At 42.7% G+C, this 23,238-nt stretch overlaps 1 protein-coding gene across 1 annotated transcript; it reads right to left on the bottom strand.

Moving 5' to 3' along the window:
• Positions 1 to 16,515: 16,515 nt before the first annotated feature.
• On the bottom strand, positions 16,516 to 23,002 carry ccnd1 (cyclin D1). Its single transcript, XM_020080206.2, has 5 exons — positions 22,625 to 23,002; positions 21,056 to 21,271; positions 20,138 to 20,297; positions 19,484 to 19,632; positions 16,516 to 19,401 (listed from the first exon to the last, which is right to left on the bottom strand). Exons 1-5 carry the CDS (start codon positions 22,820 to 22,822, stop codon positions 19,246 to 19,248), a joined length of 879 nt encoding a protein of 292 aa, XP_019935765.1. The 5' UTR covers positions 22,823 to 23,002; the 3' UTR covers positions 16,516 to 19,245.
• Positions 23,003 to 23,238: the final 236 nt, after the last annotated feature.

Below are 23,238 nucleotides of genomic sequence, written 5' to 3'. Positions count from 1 at the left end.
GGGGCCCTGAGAGAGAAAGCCTGGTCACCCTGAGTAGCCAGCCTTGACCTAGGGACAGCTAACAAGGAAAGGGTGGGCGATCTCAGGGTGCGATTGGGTTTATAGGGAGTCAAGAGCTGTGAAATGTAATTGGGGCCCATGTTGAGCCTCAAAGGTTATTGAATTAATCTTAAAATTCTGAATTTAACAAGTGAAGGGATGCTAGGATGGTGTGATATGAGACCTACAGTTAGTATTAGTTATTATATACGAGCAGCAGCATTTTGAACAAGCTGCAAACTAGGTACTAAGGTTTGGCTAAGGCGTGTATACAGGACGTTGCAATAATCCAGGCAGGAAAAGACAAAGGCATGTATTAGAGAGATAGAGCTGATTTAATCATGGAAATATTTCATAGATGGAAGTAGCAGGATTAAATGATTTCATTAATGCGTGTTTTGAAAAAATTCAGATGGGAATCGAATGTGAAACCTAGATTTTTAGCTGTTATTTTAATGTTGGTTGCCAGGGGACCAAGAAACGATACTAGTTGTTGTAGAAAATCTGCTGATCAATGGTCAACTCATTAGGAGTTCAGGAGCCCTTTGATGTCTTATGCTGAATATATTTATTAAAGCTTGGCCAAGGAGAAAATCAGAACTCATCCATACATCTGTGCATGATGCTCTCTCATATTCTGAAGTCTGCTTTCCTGCAGTCACACTTTAAACCCAAACAGATCATTTAATCTATGGGTGTTCTTGTTCCTAAACAATCAAATGTATTTTCTAGTTATGGAGACAATAGTGCCTGCTTACGCAGTCTCATATCTTTGATGTCTAGGGAGTGAAAGCTTTGACCTTCGCCCAGCTCTTGCACCTCCCAAACACAACAGCCTGTTGCACTCTGCCCCAGAGAGAATAAGAGACAGTGTCTATGAAAATTCCATAACACAAGTCAGGACCAAAAATCACTAGTAATTTTAAGAAGAGCAGTTTCAGTTTTGTGTTGTTTGATAAATGCAGGCTGGAATCTGCCAAAAATATTAATAATGTCACACAAAGCTAAAAGTTGGGTTAGGACCACCTTTTCAATAATTTTGAATATGAAGGGGGGCGCTATAATTCTGTGGGAGTGATTGGTCAAGATTTGGCTTTTTCAGTAACGGCTGAATGGTGGCTTTCTTAAAATAATCAGGGACTTGGTCAGAAGAAAGGGTTCAATTAATTATAAAAGGCTGGGGGCAATAGTACTGATTTCTTCTTTTAAGAGAGAGGTGGGTTCGGATGTTGAGAGGGCCGGAAGAAGAACATATTTGCGACACAGTGTCAATGAGATCAGGAAGAGAAACTTGCTGAAAATTATAAGGTAGAAAGGGACGAGCGGAATGTTCTGCAATATTTGGAATGACAGAGGTAGTTGGTCTGATGTTAACGATGTTTTGCTAAAAAAAAGATAAAAACTTTTCACAATCAGTATTTGAAGGGGCTAGCAGGGCAGAAGCAGCAAGGTTTATGAAACTACTGATAGTTTAAAAAGGAATCTGGGATTATGGTGATTGCCGGTGGTTAGTTTAAAGTAATAATTTGCTCTTGCTACTTTACTTTTATTATTATAATAATATAATTACAAAGTCAAGAGGTCTTTCATATATAGGTAGTGGACATGCAGGCTGGCAGCTCACCAGCTACCAGTTTGCTTGCTTGGTCCAGCGGGGGCAGCTCACCAGCTACAAGTTTGCTTGCTTGGTCCAGCGGAGCAGCTCACCAGCTACCAGTTTGCTTGCTTGGTCCAGCGGGGGACTCGAACTGGCAACCCTCCGGTTCCCAGGACGGCTCTCCCTGGACTACATTTAATTTTGACACAAGGCTATTTGTGGCAATATGGTATTTGTGATGGTTGATAATTTATTTTTTGATCTTTCATTTTTTCGAAATATATCAAGTCAAGTCAACTTTATTATCAATAATGCCATATGTGCAGGACATACAGAGAATTGAAATTGAAATGGGATTGGTGGATAAAGCTGTTCCTCAGTCTGCTGGTTCTCGCCTGTAGGCTCCTCATTCTCCTCCCGGAAAGCAGGAGGTTGAAGAAGTGGTGGTTGGGATGGGTGGAGTCGCCCGCAATGCTGAGTGCTTTGCGGGCCAGGCGTGTGTTGTATATGTCCTGAAGGGAGGGGAGGGGGGCACCGATGATCCTCTCAGCTGCTCTCACTATGCGCTGCAGGGTCTTCCAGCAGGATGCAGTGCAGCCGCCGTACCACACAGTGATGCAGCTGGTCAGGAAGTTCTCGGTGGTTCCACGGTAGAAGGTGTGCATGATGGGGACCGGTGCTCTAACTCTTCTCAGTCTGTGGGGAATGTAGAGGCGCTGCAGAGCTTTCCTGGCCAGTGATGCGGTGTTGCTGCTCCAGGAGAGGTCCTCAGTGAGGTGCATACCCAGGAACTTGGTGCTGCTCACTCTCTCCACAGCAGCACCGTTGATGGTCAGTGGAGGGTGCTGGGTGGAGGCTCACAGGAAGTCGACAACAATCTCCTTTGTCTTCTCCACATTAAGAGAGAGATTGTTGCCTCTGCACCATGCGGCCAGTTGGCTCACCTCGTCCCTGTAGTTTGACTCATCGTTGTTGTTGATGAGTCCCACCACAGTAGTGTCGTCTGCAAACTTGATGAAGAGGTTGCTGTTGTGTGTTGGTGTGCAGTCGTGGGTCAGCAGGGTGAAGAGTAAGGGGCTGAGCACGCATCCTTAGGGGGCCCCTGTGTTCAGTGTGATGGTGCTGGATGTGTTGCTGCCGACCCTGATTGCTTGTGGTCTTCCAGTTAGGAAGTCAAGCAACCAGTTGCAGAGTAAGGTGTTCAGTCCTAGACAGTCCAGCTTCTGCATAAGCTGCTTGGGGATGATAGTGTTGAAAGCTGAACTAAAGTCTAAGAACAGCATCCTCTGTCTGTGCGGACATCTGTGAGCTGTGAGGAATGTTGTCAGGTCCTTCAGCTTTGCAAGCATTGATTCTGGAGAGGGATCTCCTCACACTGGCTGGAGACAGGGACAACACCTGGTCATCTGGAGGGAGTGGTGTCTTCTTTGCAGGGGTGCTGTTGTCAGCTTCAAACCGTCCAAAGAAGTAGTTCGGACTGTTCAACAATGTGGTGTTTTTGTCACAGGTCTGTGGTCGAGGTTTATAGTCCGTGATGGTCTGCATCCCCTGCCACAGGCTCCTTGTGTCTCTGCTGTGGGTGAAGTGGTGGGTTATCCTGCTGCTGTTCTGCCTCTTTGCTAGTCTGATGCCTCGGGACAGGTTGGCTCTTGCTGATCTCAGACCAGCCTCATCACCTGCTCTGAAAGCAGCGTTCCGGGCTCTCAGTAAATAATGGACTTCCCCCGTCAGCCATGGTTTCTGGTTGGCCCGTACTGTAATGATCTTGGTGTCCCTGACATCATCAATGCATTTGCTGATGTAGGCTGTAACAGTGTCTGAATACTCCTGGATGTTGATCTGGTGGTTTTAGGTGGCTGCCTGCTTAAACATGTCCCGGTCTGTGGTATTAAAGCAGTCCTGGAGTGCTGAGGAGGCACCCTCCGGCCACACCTGTACCTGCTTCTTGACCAGTCTGGTGACTTTGACCTTCTGCCTGTATGCTGGCATTAGTATAACAGTGGGGGAGGGGGGAGGCCTTGTATGCTCCTCTCAGTGTTGTGTAGACCAGGTCCAGTGTGTTGTTTTCCCGTGTCAATGTGTTGGTGTAACTGAGGAAACACTGTTTTGAGATTTGCATGGCTGAAATCTTCAGCCACGATGAGAAGTCCCTCTGGATGGGCTGTCTGCTGGTCACTGATGGCATTGTACAGTTCACTCAGTGCCTTGTCTCTATCGTTGTTGTTGCAGTTGGGAGGGATGTAAACTGCAACAAGCAGTATGGCAGGAGACTCCCTCGTTAGATAGAAAGGCCCGCACTTGATGATCATAAACTCCACAAGGGGTGAACAGTGTCTGCAAACCACCACAGCGTCCTGGCACCCAGCATCCCTGATGTAAACACAGGCCCTGCCGCCGCGGGTCTTATCTCCTTCAATGAGGGCTTTGTCTGCACGGTAGCATGTTAGCCGGTCAAGCTGGATGGCGGAGTCCGGTATGCTGTTGTTGAGCCATGTTTCCGTGAATACAAAAACACAGCACTCTCTCACAGTCTGCTGGGTTGCTCTCAGAAAGTGTATGTAGTCCAGTTTCTTGGCCAAGTAGCATACATTGGCGAGTACAATGGATGGTATAGCTGGCGCTTCCTCTGCAGGTGTGCTGCAGTAGTGGGGGTCGATGTGGAAGCAGGCCGCCTGAGTAGGCCAAGGTCGTGTAGCTCCTTACCGTCTGCCAGGTTTTACTTGCAGAAAAAAGTGTTGCCGATGTCAAAAAGAGTCCCACGGCTGTATGTGCCCCTAGGGACGGACAAACGCGACGAAAACATAAAATCACTCGAGCACACCGACGAAGACAAACACCTCATTATCAGGACAGAGAGGGGCCGCTGCGTCCGTATGCACCACCATTATGATCTTATACAGGGGAAGGATGCTTAATAGTCCAGTTCAGGAACACTGCCTTATTTGAAATGTAATGTTTTTCAGATGCTGTGTATATTGATTAGTTGGGGGCTTGTGCAGCCGTTTAGGGGAGCTAGTGGGAGTGCTGCACTTGAGGAAGACGTTTCTATGGGGCGTGTCTTGAGACTGAACATTCAGTCTCGTGCCGCAGAATGTACAACATGCTGTATGTTAGCCACTAGCATTCAGCTCCCTAATGCACTGGGATGGAGCCCAGTATTTTTTGAGGGAAAATCGCCCCCAGAACAGATTGAAGCCAAGGCAGTGAGCTGAGCAGGCGGATTGAGGCCAGCTGTTAAGACTAAGGATTCTGCTGAAGCGCCCAACTCCATGCTGTGTGTGAAAGCAGTTTACTGAGGACTACATTAGCACCTTTGGCTGCTAAAGTAGTCCAATATTTTTAACTCATTTTCAGAGGAAGTGTGTTGGATCCTAACCAACAAATACTTCCTTACACACTTCATCTCCTCTGTTGTTTTCTTCGTCGCTTCACCACCACTCTGGGCCTGGATGTCCTGGCCAATGACCCTCCCTCTAAAGGCCTTCCAGCATAACATGGGACTTGCCACTGGACACAGCCAGCGCTTTCACTTGCTCTTAGAGAGAAAAGGTTTGAGTCTGTTGGAATGCACAATCACTTCAGTCCCTCCCTCAACTAACTCTGAAAGTTCGAATTCCATGAACCTCTCTATGACCCTATGTTATGGAGGTTTTCTGGAAGCTGCTGAAAGGAGAAAGCAGTATATTTTAATGTAGACTTGATGCATCGAGAAGACCAGAAGGTGGAACAATAATCAAATGCTAACAGAGTAACATGAGAAATTGTCACCCCCATGTCTGAAGATGTCTCCCAGAGCATCCCCATATATCTTCCTCTACTTGGATCATCCATTGTAACAGCACATCCATGAATGGCTAGAATTGCTGTCAGTCTTTATGTTACACGTGGGTGTTCACATTCTATTGGGTAGTTAAGCCTAAATATGCATTCCTAAATCACGTTCTGTCCGTATGTCTTGCCTCTGGTGAAATGCACAAAAGAGTTGAAGTTGGTTCCTCTCTCTCTTGGGCATCTGAATTAGATATGAAAGTCCCTAAGCATAGACACTACATGTACTGTTGTGTTGAGCAGATTTGATAATTGGCTAATTATTAATAATCATCAAATATGATTTTTAAAAATAATGACCAGCTCATTAACTTAGGACCTAAATAATACAAGGTTAAAACAAGAATAAAGTAGTCACAAAAGCAACTGTAGATAACCAAACAAAGTAAAATAACGCCAAACCTAAACTAAACAAAACAGCAGTGGCCTTCAGCATCTACAAAGACAGAGATAAAATTAATTAACACTAACAAACAAATGCATAAAATAAACAAACCTAATGTTTGTATTTACCTCTCCTGATCATAGTATTGCATGCAGCTGTCTCAACCTGTTGCACCAGGGGTCAGACAAAAAAGACTGCATGCAAAACTCATGGCTTATATAGGGGACCAAACAGATTAGAAATCAGGAAGTAGGAGGTGCTAGGGCCTACTCATCCCTACAGTAGCCCTGGAGGGACATTATACTACCGGCTACACTGTTCATTTAAATTATACGTGTCTTCATTTAACCCTGATAAATGTTCATGGAAGGTTTGCCCAAATACAATGTCATCTAAGTACCAAACACTTCCTCATAGGGTTTACACCCAGGGCTTGAGCGCTCATTGCTTCAATACACCATCATCATCATGTAGGGCACCAGCACATCCCAATTTGCCTGGTTTCCCTCAACAAACAAGGACAACATAGACAATAATATCCTATTAAAATTTCCACCAGCCCATTAGACTGAGGGGTAGTAGGGAGACATGTGGGTCTTATGAATGTTTAAAAGCTTGCACACTTCTTTAAACAGGTTGAATTTCCCCCTTGATCGATGTTAATATTTTGAGGGGGCCAAATCAGCAGACCCACTGCTCTATCACCACTTTGAGCCTCCTGGTTGCTGAGGGGTTAAGCCTTTGTTCACTTTGACAAGTAATCTTCCTGAACTAAGATATACTTATTTTGGTCGATGATGTCAGGCAGTGACCCTAAGGTTTCTAATGTGACTTGCTTATATTGCCTTGATGCCACTGTGGGCTTAAGAGGAGCACACAAGTGCTGCCCAGCAGTCTTACAGGAACCGCAGTCTGTACACTGGTAACTGAATTGTACAACTACTCTAGCACTTTTGAAACCAAGGATTTTGGGAGAACAATAACCATACTGGTAAAAACTTCTGCAACATCCTAGGAGACATCCTCACCCCCCTTAAGAGCTATGACTTGTTGAAGGTCAGCATCTACTCTCTGACCTTGCATGAACTCATCTCCTTTCTCTGGACCTTGGGGCATTGCAAAACTAACATGTTGTACTGCACGTCTGACATTATCTCTCTCTCTTCTCTCCCCTCATTTCCACCCATCTCTCCTCTCCTCCCCATTTTTCTCTGCTCATCTCAACCAGTCGAGACAGATGACCGCCCACATTGAGTCTGGTTCTAGAGGTTTCTCCTTGTTAATGAGGGAGTTTTTCTCTCCACAGTCGCCAAAGTGCTGCTTATTGTGGGAACTGTTGGGTTTCTCTATATTAAATAAGATTTTATGGTCTTGACCTTCTGTGTAAAGTGCCTTGAGATAATGTATATTATGATTTGGTGCTATACAAACAAAATTAAATTGAATTGAATGTGCTTTGAGCCACTGGAGACTTCACAGCCTCTCTGACTGGATGGAACGGTAGGCAGAAATGCACGTACAGTAGCTAAGACATGGCATCAATATCAGTATCATGTACTCACCCAGGATGATGCAGGATGCTTTCACTGCTGCCACTGGAAACTATGCAACCACCACGAGAGCTATGGCTTATCCGAAGCTCAAACTCTTTTAACATGCAAATAGTGCTAAAAGTGTTAAGGAAATGTGACCATACTTAATAACTCCTTCTTGGTGGTAGTATATTTATTTTCTTGTTTTGTCAGAGCCCTACTAGCATAAGCTATAAAAGGCTCCTGCTCCCCCTTTTCCTGTGACAAGATTGCCCCAATGCTTGCGTCACTAGCATAAATGTCTAAAAGGAAAGTTTCAATTGTGTGGAGGTAGCTTGTCGGAGCCATGTGAATCAGGGAGAGTTAATTGGCACAGCTGAGTCTAATTGGCTTATTACCCTGGATTAAGGACATAGACAGTGAGACAGAGCTGAGCCAAGCAACCTGAAAACATTGTTGAAAAAATGTGTGTTTTGTTTGAATCTATGTTTGCCTTTTCTGAAAATAATAAACCATGTTGAAACGTGAATGGTTCGTCGCTGGCTGTTGTTGGGAGACCCCAGTGGTATTGTCCTTTGTCACAGTGGCATCACTGTTGACCAACACAGGTTGCTCGGCTCAACTCTGTGTCCTTCTCTTGTTTTTCTCCTCTAGTGGCAGCTCACCTGCTGCATGTTTAATCCAGGGAGAGTAATTGACCAACTAGATTTAGCTGTGCAAATTAACTCTCCCTGGTTCAGCTGGAGGTGCTCTGATGATTAATCTCCATCATTAGGCTGACTGACAGTCTTTTGTTCATTTAAATCATCTACCCTTATTTGTGAGTTGATAAAGTAGGTGAGCAAACTCTGACAAGCCGGGTTACATTTAGCTAGTTTTACGTTGAGGTTAGCCTGGCTGAACCTGGTTGCACCTCATCTAACCGTGATAAATGCTCATGGAAAGTACAAAAATACAATGATGTGATCTAAGTAGACCAAATAAGTTGTTCATTGCAGATCTGCCAGCACTAGGTCTATCAGTGCTGGGTAAAGTTTTTCTCTAACAATAGCCATGGCATTGACCTGTTGCACACCTCCATCTCCCCCTCCCCCTCCTGCTTGATGAAATCACAACAGATCAGGTGAAGAGGGAGCTTAGGAGGATCAAGGCAAGAAAGGCGGCTGGCCCAGATGGTATCAACCCCAGACTGTTTAGGGACTGTGCAGACCAGCTCTGTGAGGTGTTGCTGCACATCTTCAGCCTGAGCCTCATTCTGGAGAGGGTACCCATCCTGTGAAAAACTTCCTGTGTGGTCCTGTTCCCAAAGATTGCTCATCCAAGAGAGCCTTACCACTTCAGACCAGTCGCCTTGACCTCTCACATGATGAAAACCATGGAGAGGATTGTACTGAACCACCTACAGACCCTTACAAGCTCCGAACTGGATCCCCTTCAGTTCTCGTATCATCCGGGCATTGGGGTAGACGATGCAGTCCTGTACCTGCTGCACAGATCCCTCTCTCACCTGGACAACCCGGGGAGCACTGTGAGAGTCATGTTCTTCGACTTCTCCAGTGCTTTCAACACCATCCAACCTGCACTACTAAGGGGGAAACTGGGAAGAGCGGGAGTGGACCCTAATCTGGCTGCATGGACCACCGACTACCTCACAGATAGGCCACAGTATGTGAGGCTTCATGACTGTGTGTCTGATGTTGAGGTCTGCAGCACAGGGGCCCCTCAAAGAACTGTTCTTTCCCCTTTCCTGTTCACCCTGTATACCTCAGACTTCAGGTATGACACGGAGTACTGCTACATTCAGAAGTTCTCCGACGACACAGCCATTGTTGGATGTGTATCTAATTCGGACGATCAGGAATACAAAGGGGTAGTCAGGGACTTTGTCAGGTGGTGTGAGGCTAACTACCTTGACATCAACACCACCAAGACTAAGGAGATGGTGATTGATTTCCTCCGGAAGTCCAGACCAACATCACCTGTGATCATCCTGGGTTTGGACATTGAGACTGTGGTGGAGTACAAATACCTGGGTGTTCACCTTAACAATAAACTGGATTTGTCCTCTCATATAACGGCCACTTACAAGAAGGGTCAAAGTCGCCTCCATCTTCTGAGGAGACTGAGGTCCTTCCGAGTGTGCAGTACTCTGCTGAGGACTTTTTTTGACACTGTAGTAGCCTCCGCAGTGTTCTATGCTGTGGTGTGCTGGGGGGGCAGAGGCACTGAGAGGGACAGAAAAAGACTCAACAAGTTGGTAAAAAGAGCCAGCTCTGTCCTGCAGTGCCCTCTGGACCTGATTGAGGAGGTGTGTGTGTGTGTGTGGGGTGGGGTGGGGGGGGGGGGGGGTGTTAGCTAGGCTCTCATCCATCATGTACAACATTACCCACCCCCTCCACAGCACTGTGGGGGCTCTGAGCAGCTCATTCAGTGGCAAGCTGCGGCACCCACAGTGCAAGTCAGAGGTTCCAAAGGTCCTTCATCCCAATAGCCATAAGACTTTTCAACAAGCATGTAAAAACAGTGTAATAATCATTCCTCTCATTTTTCTGTATCTACCGCCTACATATATATATATATATTTCATGTGCAATATTTATATGCAATACTTTCTGAATTGTTGCATCCCAATGTATATTCTCCTCTCTCATGTGCAATAATCACTGTGAATTTTCAGGTATCTTTTTATATTGTTTACATTTTTCATATATATATATATATATATATATATATATACAAAAAGCCCTTACGTGTAATGAAAAACCAGCAAGCGTTGTTCAAGGTGTTAAGAGCATTGTAACTGCGGACCAGAGGACAGTTTCTTGTCAAATCATTCAGTTTATGGTAATCAACGCACAAGAGACCTCCATCTCGCTTGCAGACTAGAACACCCTGTGTTGCCCAGGGGCTGTGAGAGGATTGAATAATGTCGTTCTCAAACATCTGCTATATGTTCTCAGATACCACATGCTGAAAATTGAGAAAGATGCAATGGGGAGGCAGCTTCACCGGCTTTGCATCCCCTGTGTCAATCTGATGTAATATGAGGTGAATTTTCAGCATATTATTATCCCCGAACAGAATACTGATCAGTTTTGGTAAGGCAAATCCTGGTTGTGAATCAAAATTATTTTGCTGGGTAAATGTGACACACCTTTCATCTCTGTAAACCCCAAATGTTCTGCCTTACACTCTAATTCAATATCCATACACAACATACCTACTTCCACACCTCCCTTCAAGATGAGAGCATCATCTGTTACATTTATGAGCTGGAGCAAGCATGACATTACAATGATGAAACAGAGATTCGGTAGGCTCCAGCATGCCAGGCCCCCTAACAGCTGGTGCCCAACCAGCTCTATCTTGCCAACAGTTTCTGGTGCCTGATGAGTGATCCCCCAGCAGTCTAGGCCTATAGCAGCATGACTATGGATGACTATGGCTCATGGTTGAGTTAAAAGCTTTATCTAAAAGGAAGGTTTTAAGTCTAGCCTTAAATGTAGAGACTGTGTCTGCCTCCCTCACTGAGAGTGGGAGCTGGTTCCACAGGAGAGGAGCTTGGTGACTAAAAGTTCTACCACCCATTCTACTCTTAGTAACTCTAGGCACTACAAGGAGACCAGAGTTTAGGGAGCGGAGTGGTCTGTGGGGGCAGTAAGGGGTTATGAGCTCTTTAATGTAGGATGGGACCGACTGTTGAGGGCCTTGTAGGTCAGTAGGAGGATTTTGAAATCTATCCTCTGTTGAACCACTGGGGAGCCAGTGAAGTGGAGCTAAGACAGGAGAAATGTGATCCCGTCTTCTGGTTCCTGTCAGTACTCGTGCAGCAGCGTTCTGCACTAGCTGAAGGGTTCTTCAGGATCTGCTGGGACATCCTGATAATAGGGAGTTGCAGTAGTCTAGCCTAGACGTAATAAAGGCATGAATCAATTTTTCAGAATGTTTTGCCTGTTTTGACAGGATGTGTCTGATTCTCTTTATATTACACAGATAAAAGAAAGCTGTTCTGGAAGTTTGACTAATTTGTTGGTTAAATGATCGATCTTCATCAAAGAGAACTACTAGGTTCTTCACAATGGAATTAGGAACCAGGCAGATGTCATCTAGGTTCACCCACAGTCCTCTCCATTCCATATGCTGAAGTGTCCTTGGACAAGATACTGAACCCCAAATGGCCCCTTGTCATAAAAAAGGGCTACACATAGAGGCACTCTTTGAATGTGTGCGTGAATGGCAAAAACTGTAATGTAAAGCACTTTGAGTGGTCATCAAGACTAGAAAAGCGCAATATAAATACAGACCATTTAGTATCGATGACCACTCAAAGCACTTTTCAGTACTGTTATATTCACGCGCATCATCCAGTGCATCTTTGGATCCGCTATACCCCCTGAGCCACAGGGATCCGCCCAACAATGGACTGCATATGGTGGGTCATGTTGTGCCCAAAACTGGTAGACTATTCCCACTTTTCTGCACCTGCGGCAACTTTCTGCCTCTAACATTTTAAAAGGCTATACTCCACCAAGTTCTTTTTTTTTTTTTTTTGGGAGAAAAGATCCCACTGCTGCAACCAGTGTAATAGACTTTTGTGACAAGTGTGAGAATGTAGAGTACCAGCACACTGACTATTTTTACTGTGTACACAGGAGGAGGAGATGCAAAGTGTTACAAAACATAACCTTCATATTGTTTTCTAGTTTAGAGCACACAGCCTTGCACCTACAGCATCACCCACTACAGTAGCATCTACATGCACACACTGCAGTCAATATAAAGTGTGAAATAAACGTATAAACTTGTGAAATGATTTGTTGGCCCATAAATTACATCCTCTGTGTGTGCATATAGTCACCCTCTTCTTTGCAGGAGCTGATGTGCCCTCTGGAACTGTAGTGGGAGATGTCCTCAACACTGCTGCTAACAGGAAGTGTAAAATACAGTGAATTTCTGTTGCCTCTGTCTGTGCATGTCAGATTTGCCAAGTTTCTGATCCTAACAGGATAAAAATGATGCAGTGGCCCATACAAGCTCTAATTGTCTGTTTTAGTGATCTGACCATTGTAAAAAAAATCTCACTGACAATAACCACTGACAACAAAAGTCCCACTTATTAGCTTATTTTCAAATGTATATTCTATTTCCATTTAATAGGATGAACAACTTAGAATAAAGTAAATGTACTGTTAAACCTGAACCAGGGTGTGAGAACAGCCAAACGTGCCTATGGACAGAAAATTCAAGCACACTTCACTAACACTATGGACCCCAAGCGCCTGTGGCAAGGCATCCAGTCTGTCACAGACTACAGGCCAACACCCCCACTGTGGACTGAGGACAACACAGGCTTTCTCAACACACCCAACACATTCTTCAGCCGGTTTAAGGAAGACAACACAACTACACCAACAAAAGCTCCTCTCTGCCCGGACCACGAAACACTTCACCTGGACCCAGCTGATGTGCCAAGCACACTACTCAAGGTGAACCCCAGAAAAGCGGCTAGTCCTGACAACATACCGGGGCGTGTGCTCAGAGACTGTGCTGACCAACTCGCCGATGTTTTCACAGACATCTATAACATCTCTCTGAGCCAAGCTATCATACCAGCATGCTTCAAAGCCACCACCATCATACCACTTCCCAAGAAATCCCCAGCCTCAACACTGAATGACTACCGGCCTATAGCACTCACGCCCATCATGATGAAGTGCTTTGAAAGGTTGGTCAAGGCCCACATAACATCCAGTCTCACCTCTTCACTTAACCCTTTCCAGTTTACATACCGTCCCAAACATTTCACTGATGATGCCATAGCAACAGCACTCAACCTAAGCCTGGCTCACCTGGAAAACAAAAACAGCTATGTGCAGATGCTGGTCATTGACTTCAGCTCCGCCTTCAACACAGTCATCCCCCATCACCTGGTGAATAAACTCGAAAAAGTATAAAAAGAAATAGGCATCAGCACCCCACTAAGCCCTCTGTTGTTCACGCTGTTGACCCATGACTGTTGAGCCAATCACACTTCGAATCATATCATCAAGTTCGCAGATGACACGACAGTGGTGGGCCTCATCAACCACGATGATGACTCAGCATACAGAGAGGAGGTACAACAACTCATCAACTGGTGCGACAACAACAACCTTCAACTTAATGTCAATAAAACAAAAGAAACTGTGGACTTTAGAAAGAAACAGACACCACACACCCCACTCACCATCAATGGCAGTGCAGTGGAGTCTGTGAAAAGCACAAAGTTCCTGGGAGTGCACATCACAGATGACCTGACATGGACCACCAACATCACATCCATGCATGTGCAGCAAAACCACCAGACTCAAAAACAGTTTTTCCCCCAGGCCATCAGACTACTCAACTCACTCAAGAAATTACCATGATCATTACACAAACAAAGACCAACTGACTGTCAAAATAACTTAAAATAACTCATTGTTTGCACTATTCTCTTTATTGCACAATATCATACATGTTTACAATTGCTGCTCTGCACTTTGCACTTTTCCATATTGCATCTTCATTATAGCACCTCGATAATATACCTCAAACACTCTGGCACACTGTGAATTTTTTTATTTATTTATTTATTTTTCCTTATACAACTTATAGGTCAATTTTCTCTCTGTATATGTTGTTTCCATTGTTATTGTTTGTTTGCACTATTTGTTGTATGTTATATGTTGTGTGTTATATATTACTTGCACATTTGGAGTATGGGGAAATGCAATTTCAATCCTCTGTGTAACTATCTGTTGCGTTGTTTGGTTGACAATAAAGTTCACTAAGACTAAGACTATATTACTATTTGCACTTTATTCAGTGGACATAGAATTGTGTGTGTGTGAGTGTGTTTGTGATGAGTGTCTTTGTCTGCTGCTGGTTGAAGTGGCGCTGGCAAGCTTGTGGGAAAGGATTAGACTTTATGCCTTTTCCTGAAGTTCCATCAAAGACATTCCTTGCATAACAAATGAATGAGTACTATCTCACACACACGCATGCTCACACACATGCATGCTCACACACACACAAATGTATCATTATATGTCACACATACATTCCAGGGAGCAGCTTAAGGAAAATTACACCACTTTTTTCGCAACGTTTTAATCAGAGCAGTGCAGCTGTCAGATGTTCCCCATTAAAAGAATGTGCATCTTTCTCATCTCACTTACATTTTATGCAGCTTTGTAAAACATGGAATAAAATGTATTTAGTCAATGTTTCAAATCATCATCCTGACAAAAACTGCAGAAAAGGATAGTTTTAAAAAAAGACTACTACTTACCTGACTGAAAAATATAATACTTACATCTCCCACTTTAAGTGGCTAAATAGTTCTAAGAGCAACTTTGCACATCATAAGGGCCTGTGAACAGATGGGTTATGCTGTGGAGTCAGGTTATTTACTAGTCTTTCATTCTACTTCTTTATTTCTGAATGTCCTCCTCTCCCAAAATAGTAGTAAGGGCTTAGACATCTTGATTTCTCCCATGACCACATATACCAGATATTTTTTAATTAAAGGAGCCATTTGAGACGTGAGGGCTCACACAGTGTTTACACATGTCATCTCAATAGATACAAAAAGCTAAACTTTATCAATTTCTTACACCATCTATATTTCAGTGAGGTGGAGCCACTGAGTTTGATGCATGCCATCAGAATATGTGTTGGAAAAGACCTGACATTTATAAGTTAGTATTTTTGTCTGCACAAAAATGTGGGGTTTCTAATTGTTTCCAAGTTAAAAGAGGATGGTCAGGAAGACAATTGGCAGATGTGGTCACATTCATGTGAACATGGTCTCACTGTGGTAACTCTGGCAGAGAAAAGAGGAACACTTTGAGCTTTAAGTCCAACACAGCACTTTCTATTCTTGATGAATATCACTTCTGTTTCTGGTGCAACTGTTTTATAATTTGGCATTCAGAGAATTTGAAAAATCATATCTTAGTGAAATGTTCATATTTACACAATATTTGGTCATCTTTTCAGTACTTTAGTATATACAATGGCAGAAAAACCTCTCCAATATTGTTAAATATCTATTTATGATTGAGAGCAGAGCAGAGCAGCAGGTGTGGGGAGATGGCAATCATAGATTGCACTATAAATATAAGTGTGTAAAGCCAAACACTGAGTGTAAAAAAAGAATCATCTAAGATTACAATGATACCAAACACAGAAAATCACATAGGAAGGTAAAAGTGACGTTGTGACATTTTTCCATGTCCCCATTAACATAGGGTATTTTAAAGTAGAAGATGGAGCAACAGAACCTCCAGCAATGCAGAAGAAAATAATAATCTGTGAGGAAGCAGAACATGTATCCACAGGTTTGCAGTCAGTCTACTACTCATTAGGAGTCTGGAAATAGATAGAATCTCAAAGTCTAAATTTCAATTATGTTCAGTTTGTTGTTTTGAAATGTTGACTTTTGTCAACTTTCTCTATTTGGTTTTAATTGTGATTGTTTTTATTCAATTCAATTCCATTTTATGTGTAGAGCACAGAAAAGTATGCACAGCATGCTTTATTAAATGGCACCTTACATAGTAATTTTTAATGCAGTTTCTAACTCTACCCACACCCAAACATGTCAAGCTGTCTGAGGAGTCACAGGCAAATCCTGAATCCCAATGTTCCCACTAAGGACTCAAGCCCTGTTAACCCTCACTGACTTACTTGACATGAGCTGGTGGCAACAAGGGCAGAAAAATTTAACAGGAGTGGGACAGAATGTTGCGCCATATTATGTTACTTGGTGCAAGGTGCTTGAGGGAATGACAGCCTGATATCATGGTCCAGACTCCTGGGTGGACAAGATGTAACTTTTAAATAATTATGGCATTATGCAAAATTAAATCAAATGAATCAACTATTTAATTTATACTAAGCAAAAGTAACAACACAAATTCTGACTTTGAATGAGTTTGTATTTACATGAAAAAATTTTAGACCATGGGACTTCTTTACCAACCCTACTATCTCCTCATGATGTGAACTCCAATAACTTGTGTTTAAGATTTGCAGTTCATTTTCAGAATCAGTAGCATGCAGTGAGTTCCCTTCATTCCAACTGCAGAAGAGACAGCCATTTCACCATACTCCATCTACAGCATGTTTTATTGTGTAGTTGACACAAATAATACACAGTTTTTTCCAGCTGAAGACAACTGGCATGAAGTAGACAACTGTGAGGAATGATTTGTAAAAACAAAAAAATAGTCTATGGCTTACTGAGCATGACACTGAATCTATTATATACTCAAATCAATTCACCAAAAGTTTAAAACATGAAACAAAAAGCTTTTTTTCTTTCATAAATATAAAAAAGGGGAAGGAAGGAAGGCCACTATGGGCCTAAAGGGGGATAAAGTCTCTTTCACCGAGACAGCTTTACACTCAACAGAGTTATACATATCCCATTTTTTGTTATGGCACCAGTATCAAAGCATGCCCTGGACTTGTGGGTTTCCATCATGGATGCTTCACCTCAAAAAGGATTAACAGAGCAAGTAGGTACTGAACCAACAAGTAGAACAGAATAAGAACTTAACAAATAAAAGACCTAAATTAGAGATAGATCTTGACTGTCACTTGAGGTATTGTAGATCAAAGCATTTCTGTACATTGTCTATTTTTTCAGGAAAAAGTGTGGAGAATCATATAACATAATTACAAAAAACAAAAATTGATCACATAGAATCTACATAAAAGCTGAGGATGTCAATAACACATTTTTCTATTAGAAAATTCCAAACTAGAATGGCAGTATATTGACATTTCTATGTATAAAAATGTAGCAGCAAACATGAGAAAGCATAAATCCATTACATTTTTTTACATGTAGCTGGGATTTATTTCCTATAGCAGCAGAATACAGGGAGTGTTTCTCTCCTATTCTCTATCCTTAATGTACAATCGAAAAACTAATTCAGGGTTCCTACACAGTTTGACACACTTGCAAAATTAAAAAACTACAAATTCATTTGAATTAAGAGTTATCCTGCTCATAATTATCTTTTACTCTTCACATTTGATAGGAAACACCTACTTGCTCAGGACACCATTCCTGTCCTGTGTAGGAACCCTGACTTGACAGCGTTAGGACACACCTCACTGTTGAGCCTTCACCATTTTAGCTCTTTGTCTTCTCACCCCTTGGTACTCTTGTCAAGTTTGCTCTCATCATTTTAAGCAAGTCCCCAAGAAATGCATTCCATGTCTTTTAGGTTTGTGCAAAATCACAATAATAGTTTCAACACTCATCCTTTCTTTTAAGCTTTATCTGCATCCAAGAATCCATGAGCAGTATTTGAACAGAGGTGGAACAATGGAGATGCTATCTTGGCAATTTAGAGGCAGACTGGAGTTTTAGGTTTACAAGCATTGATGGAACAGCTGCTTTTGAGTTAAATGTCAGTAGGTGAAGTCACAGCCAGCAAACTAGAAAATCCAAGCTAAAAGAAAATACTATATAAAAATAAAGCATTATTTTAACTCTTCTTTAGTTTTTACCTGTGGCCTTCTGTGAGCCTTTGGCTCTGCACACTGAAGATCAACATCAATGATATTTCCTAAAATGCTCTGCATGTGTGAAATATTTGTTGACTAAAACTCCAACCTGAGACTTAAAAGGCATGTTAAGTGATCCACTGAATCTATGAAACTCCAGACAGTGTCCAGCAGCATTCAGTCTTGTTTTAAAAAATATGTTTGCCAAACTGGTCACTTCTGTCTCATCAGATGACTTAATTGTATGCTGGTGCTGTTCTTACTCTCTAGCCAAATGACACCTGGTTAAGCCCCATTCCATTTTCATGCTGTTTTAAAAACTTTATCACTGTGATTTTTTTTAGACAAGCCAGCAGTGCTGACCAAAAGTGCTTTAAAAAAAATAAAGAACAAAGCTGGAATTGTATTAGGTGTAACTATACAGACAAAGAAAATATAACTAGCTGTGGATTACTCTGCTTTTGTTTGCATCTACTTAATCTTATCAAATTGTAGTGAGGTGAAATGGGAACAAATGAACACAGAATTCCATTTGTACACACCTTAACCATAGCAGTCCAGTCAACAGGGTGTTAAAACAGAGCTTCTCACACTAGACTTGGTTTTAAAAAAACAAAAGGTTTGGAAGAAAAGAGGTATAAGACTAATTGAAGTGTCTAAAATTATATATAATAAAGTGACTAAACATAAGCAATCAGGGGTATATGACTGTCTACACTGCAACAAGACAAAAAAACAAGCTTAAACAGGAAGTCTAAAACATTCTAGGTACAACAAAGATATGAAAAGAAGGCCTCTTCTCTATAGTACATGTCAGATTTCAGATGAAGACCTGAAGACAGACTACAAAGACCTACTTTTCATGACACTTTGTGATGTTTTAGTAGGCTATTTGATTCTGCTGTAATTTTAACATTCCTAGATTAATATTTGAGGGAACAAGTAAAAACAACTATTAAAAGTGTGTTTTTGTGGCTTCACCTCCAGCCCACACAGGTCATCAATATTCATAGTCTTTCTCCAGTCCGTCTAGTGTTCAGTTCGTTTCCCAGGATAGGAGGGGACACTGGCAGGAAATGTAACTTGGGGTTTACTGCAGGGCCTGCAGAGGGCGCACTGTCCCTTGATGGCAGTCAAAGCAGATGGCGTGCATGTGAGTGACATGTTGGCTTGTATAGTAGACCACCTGGTTGAAGGGGCAGGGGAGACTGAGTTAAACTAGGGCACACCCCCCTCCTCAGCCCTCCTCCCTTCAACAACCTCTATCCATAACTTTTCCATGATCATCAGGTCATCGTGCAACGCAGCTGTCTGTAATTTCAGATGTTTATGTCTCTGACGTCTGTTGGGGTGCAGGACAGGTCCACGTCGTCATCCATGTGTTTGGTTTCTGTTGTGCTGCTGTGTTGCTGAGCCTGCCTCAGGCTTGATTCTAGCAAAGACTCTATCTGCTCCTGACATGAACGCAGGCAGTCCTGCAAGGACAAAATCGACACTGAGCCAAGACCATGAAAAACCCATTCAAATATGGCTTTGGGAGTGTGACTGTTTGCATACCGGGTCACTGCGAATGACTTGCGACAGGAAGTTGGTGAGGTTCTGGGAGGACAAGGAGGCATCTTGACTCTTCAGGTAGAGACCTTGAACAGCTGCAACCACACTGCCTGCTGCCACCATGGATGGAGGACTGGCAATGAAGTTAACATCTATGGGACACAACAGTTTGAATATGAATAAATATCACTGTTACATTTTTGTTACAACAGCTAGTATGTCAGAGATCAAATGATGGACTCTCTCTTCTATCCCCTCTTTTCCAACCACCTCTCCTCTCCATTCTTTCTGCTCACCCCAACCAGTCGGGGTGGATGGCTGCCAACACTGAGCCTGGTTCTGCTAAAGGTTTCTTCCAGTTCATAAGAGGGATTTTTCTCTCCACAGTCAAAGTGCTGCTCATTGTGGGAACTGTTGGGTTTCTCTAAAAATGTTACGGTCTTGACCTTCTATGTAAAGTGCTTTGAGATAATGTATATTGTGATTTGCGTGACACAAATAGAATTTAATTGAAATTGAATATGGTAATTCTCATTATCATTCATTACTCTTGTAAGAGAAAATATTTTCCAAAATTTCATTGGCAGACAAAAGGCCACCTTGCAAGTATTCATTTTGGCTTTACTTCATATATCAACATGGGTGAAGGTCATTTACCTGTAGCACAGAGTGCCACAAAGGTCTGGGCATGCTTCCTCAGGATCTGCTTGGTGGACGGGTAGATCTTCAGCTTGGACAGAAAGTGTTCAATGAAGTCGTGAGGTGTGACTGAAGCCAGATCCCACTTCAGCTTGTTGAGAACCAGCAGTTCCATTTGCTGTGAATGGACCAGACCAAAGGCATTTACTCAAACTGACCCACTTACTGCTAGAGAAAAATGAGCTCCTCCTCAAAATCTGCTGTGGCGTTCACTTACTACAGCTGTCATAGTCAGTTTGTCATTTCATCACCATTTTGACTACAATCAAGGTTCTTGTATTAGTATTTTCATTTTTTTCATTATTCTAATATAATTTGCTCTTAAGTATTGTACGGTTTCTATATAATTTGTGAATCTTGGATGCAATACTAACATATCTACTTAATAAGTGTATTTATTATATTTACATTACCATCTCTAAATACTACATGCACATGAAATATCAGGAACTGTCTCCACCTGGATGGAATCACAGTAATGGCAACAGACACAAGTAACTCAGCAGAGAACAGTGAGACTGGGGTTCTTATTGTTCAGTGCACCTCTATCATGAAGCCACTGGCTGTCGCTGTGAGTCTGGGTTTTCTTGGCAGTCACTGAGACCATTCATGAAATCAGAGAGGCCTTCTAGTCACCATGGGAAAGTCACAGACGGTCATTTAGCCACCAGTGCACCAAAGCTGCAATTTTACTTGTTTCAATTTAACCATATTTATTTGTGTTGTTTCAACACAATCCATACTTAATGACCACAGTGACATTGACAAATCAGATGAGATGTAACACTCTGTTCTGGTCTTGTGCTCTCCAATGTTTGCTGCTCATGTAGGTACAATGTGTGTTATACAACATCCATGACTGCAGACTGCAATTACCAGTAGTTCTCCAGGCTGAATTGAGTTGTCTGTGTAGATACAGAGTTTCTCTGCTGTTAACGGAACTGTCTCCTTCATCTTAGATGCTAGAAACATGCATGTGGCTCCCAGCAGCTGTAGTCGAGTTTTCCTGGTGGCCTCCACTGATAAAAATCTGTCCAAATAGTTCATAGCAAGGGGGAAAACTTCCTCCTCGCATTTCTGTTCTTCGCAGACCTGAGAGGTGAGAGAAACACTTAGATGTTGCAGTTGCTTGTAGAAAGGTTATTCTTACATTTAAATGTGCATGCATTAAAAGTATTTCCCCTAACTGGCACTGTTTTATTCCATACACATCTGTATCCATTCAACAGCTGCTCATAATCATCCTAAATAAATTCAACACACATTTAACGATTTGTGCATTTAATTCGTTGGGGTTAAGAATTCCAATAGTATGTGTAGCATACTACTGAATATAAACAAAATTTCATATTGAACCGAAAACGCCTGAAGTATATGTGATCCATTTTAGTTTTAAGACAACCTGCTGAAGTAAACAGGCGGGGATTTGTTTGCAGTCAGTTCAGACTGAGACACAAAGGTGGCGTCCATGCAAGTTTCACTCTCTAATTTCAACTTCGTCATCTTTTCAAATAATATTTATAAATATTTTAAAAAAATATCAGAGTGAGCACAATGAGCGTGTAAATGTCCCCCATCTAACGCTTGGTCAGGTGAGGCAGAAATGTGTCGACTTGTAAATCGTTTGTTTTTTTTAAAAATATATAATTTCGAGTACTGAGCTCTTTCAACATGCTGCGGGTGACACATCCCCGGCTCCGCGGCGCGCTGTTTTTAGAAATTATTTAGAAATATTAACCTAGAGATAATCCAATCCAAAACCGAATGTAAATGTTGACAAACATTTGGTGTATCAGAACCGACGTCTAAAATGTATGAAACGCTTTAGCACTTATTTAAAAAACTCTTTTTTTCCGGGAGCGACCTTCACGGACTCCTGAGAAGCAAAACAAAGTTGAGCCGTTGATTCCAGTTGAGCGAGCTGCAGCAGTCCTCGTGTTTCAGTGTCAGAACAAAGATGCTTTTCTGACTCATTTAACACATTCACTGTCATTGTTACTGGTCTTAAATTATCAAAGATATTTAAATCCTTCTTATATATACGACGACAAAGATGGCGCATAATACTGGCACGGTCCAGACTGCATACGTGTACATTGCTGTTATTTGGGAATATTTTCTCAATTCATACAAAATCTGACATTTCATGACCATGACGTAAATAGAGGTAGATAAAAAATAAAAAATAAGGGGGTTTAAGGTGGAAAATTACTGCAATCTGTATCCACTAGCTCCTGTTATCTCCGCGGACCACCCAGCACTTGTGAGGACATACTTTTCAGAGCGTTTATGTAACCTGTGAATGTGAAAAGCCACGAGCCTCTCGAAACTCCAAACTCTCACATCTACACTCACGTCTCATGTTTTATTGTACACTAGCGACAGCCCACCTCTTAGCAGCGATACCCATGCACAGATGAAAAGTTGAAGTAAGGAAAAACCAACCTCTAACATCCATGTGGCAACTATTTTCCGCATTTTAGGAATGATTTCTTTCTGAACACACTTGAAGTAGTTGGGAGACGGTAGGTAGGTTTCCTCTGCCTTCAGCATTGTGTGGAGAACCCGGTCGTTGAGCAGGTTAACGTCCTGGTAGGCTCTCCTGATGGAGTCCACCTCGCAGCACAGTAGCTGGTCCTCCATGCTGCGATTTATATAATCAGCGCAGATATAATGATAGTATGCGCCTGTTGAAATGCCAATGTGTGGAAGCAGGGACAAGCAGTAGCAATCGGGAGGCTACACTCAAATAGCTTTAAGTCACTTTCTTGCCGCTGCGCTGCTACTGCTGTTCCTCCGGCGTGCGCGAGCCCTCTGAAGAACACAACGCTGCCTTCCGCCAGACAAAAACCCTTGCCTCGCGATCACTGACTGCGCGCGCCAACACACACACACACAAAGTGTGGTAGCTAATGCGCGCTCAGGGGGAGGAGGCAAAGAGTGCGCGCGTTGACGTCAGCTGTTGTTAAGATGGAGGGGGGGTTGTAAAAAAAAACAACAAGCAGTCTGCTAGTGAGCGCGCGAGGAAGGGATTCGATTATATACATATATATAAAGAC

The sequence above is a fragment of the Paralichthys olivaceus genome, chromosome 1 (assembly GCF_024713975.1).
Source record: "Paralichthys olivaceus isolate ysfri-2021 chromosome 1, ASM2471397v2, whole genome shotgun sequence".
In the NCBI taxonomy this organism is placed as follows: Eukaryota; Metazoa; Chordata; class Actinopteri; order Pleuronectiformes; family Paralichthyidae; genus Paralichthys; species Paralichthys olivaceus.
This window is presented reverse-complemented; position numbering and strand designations above follow the sequence as displayed.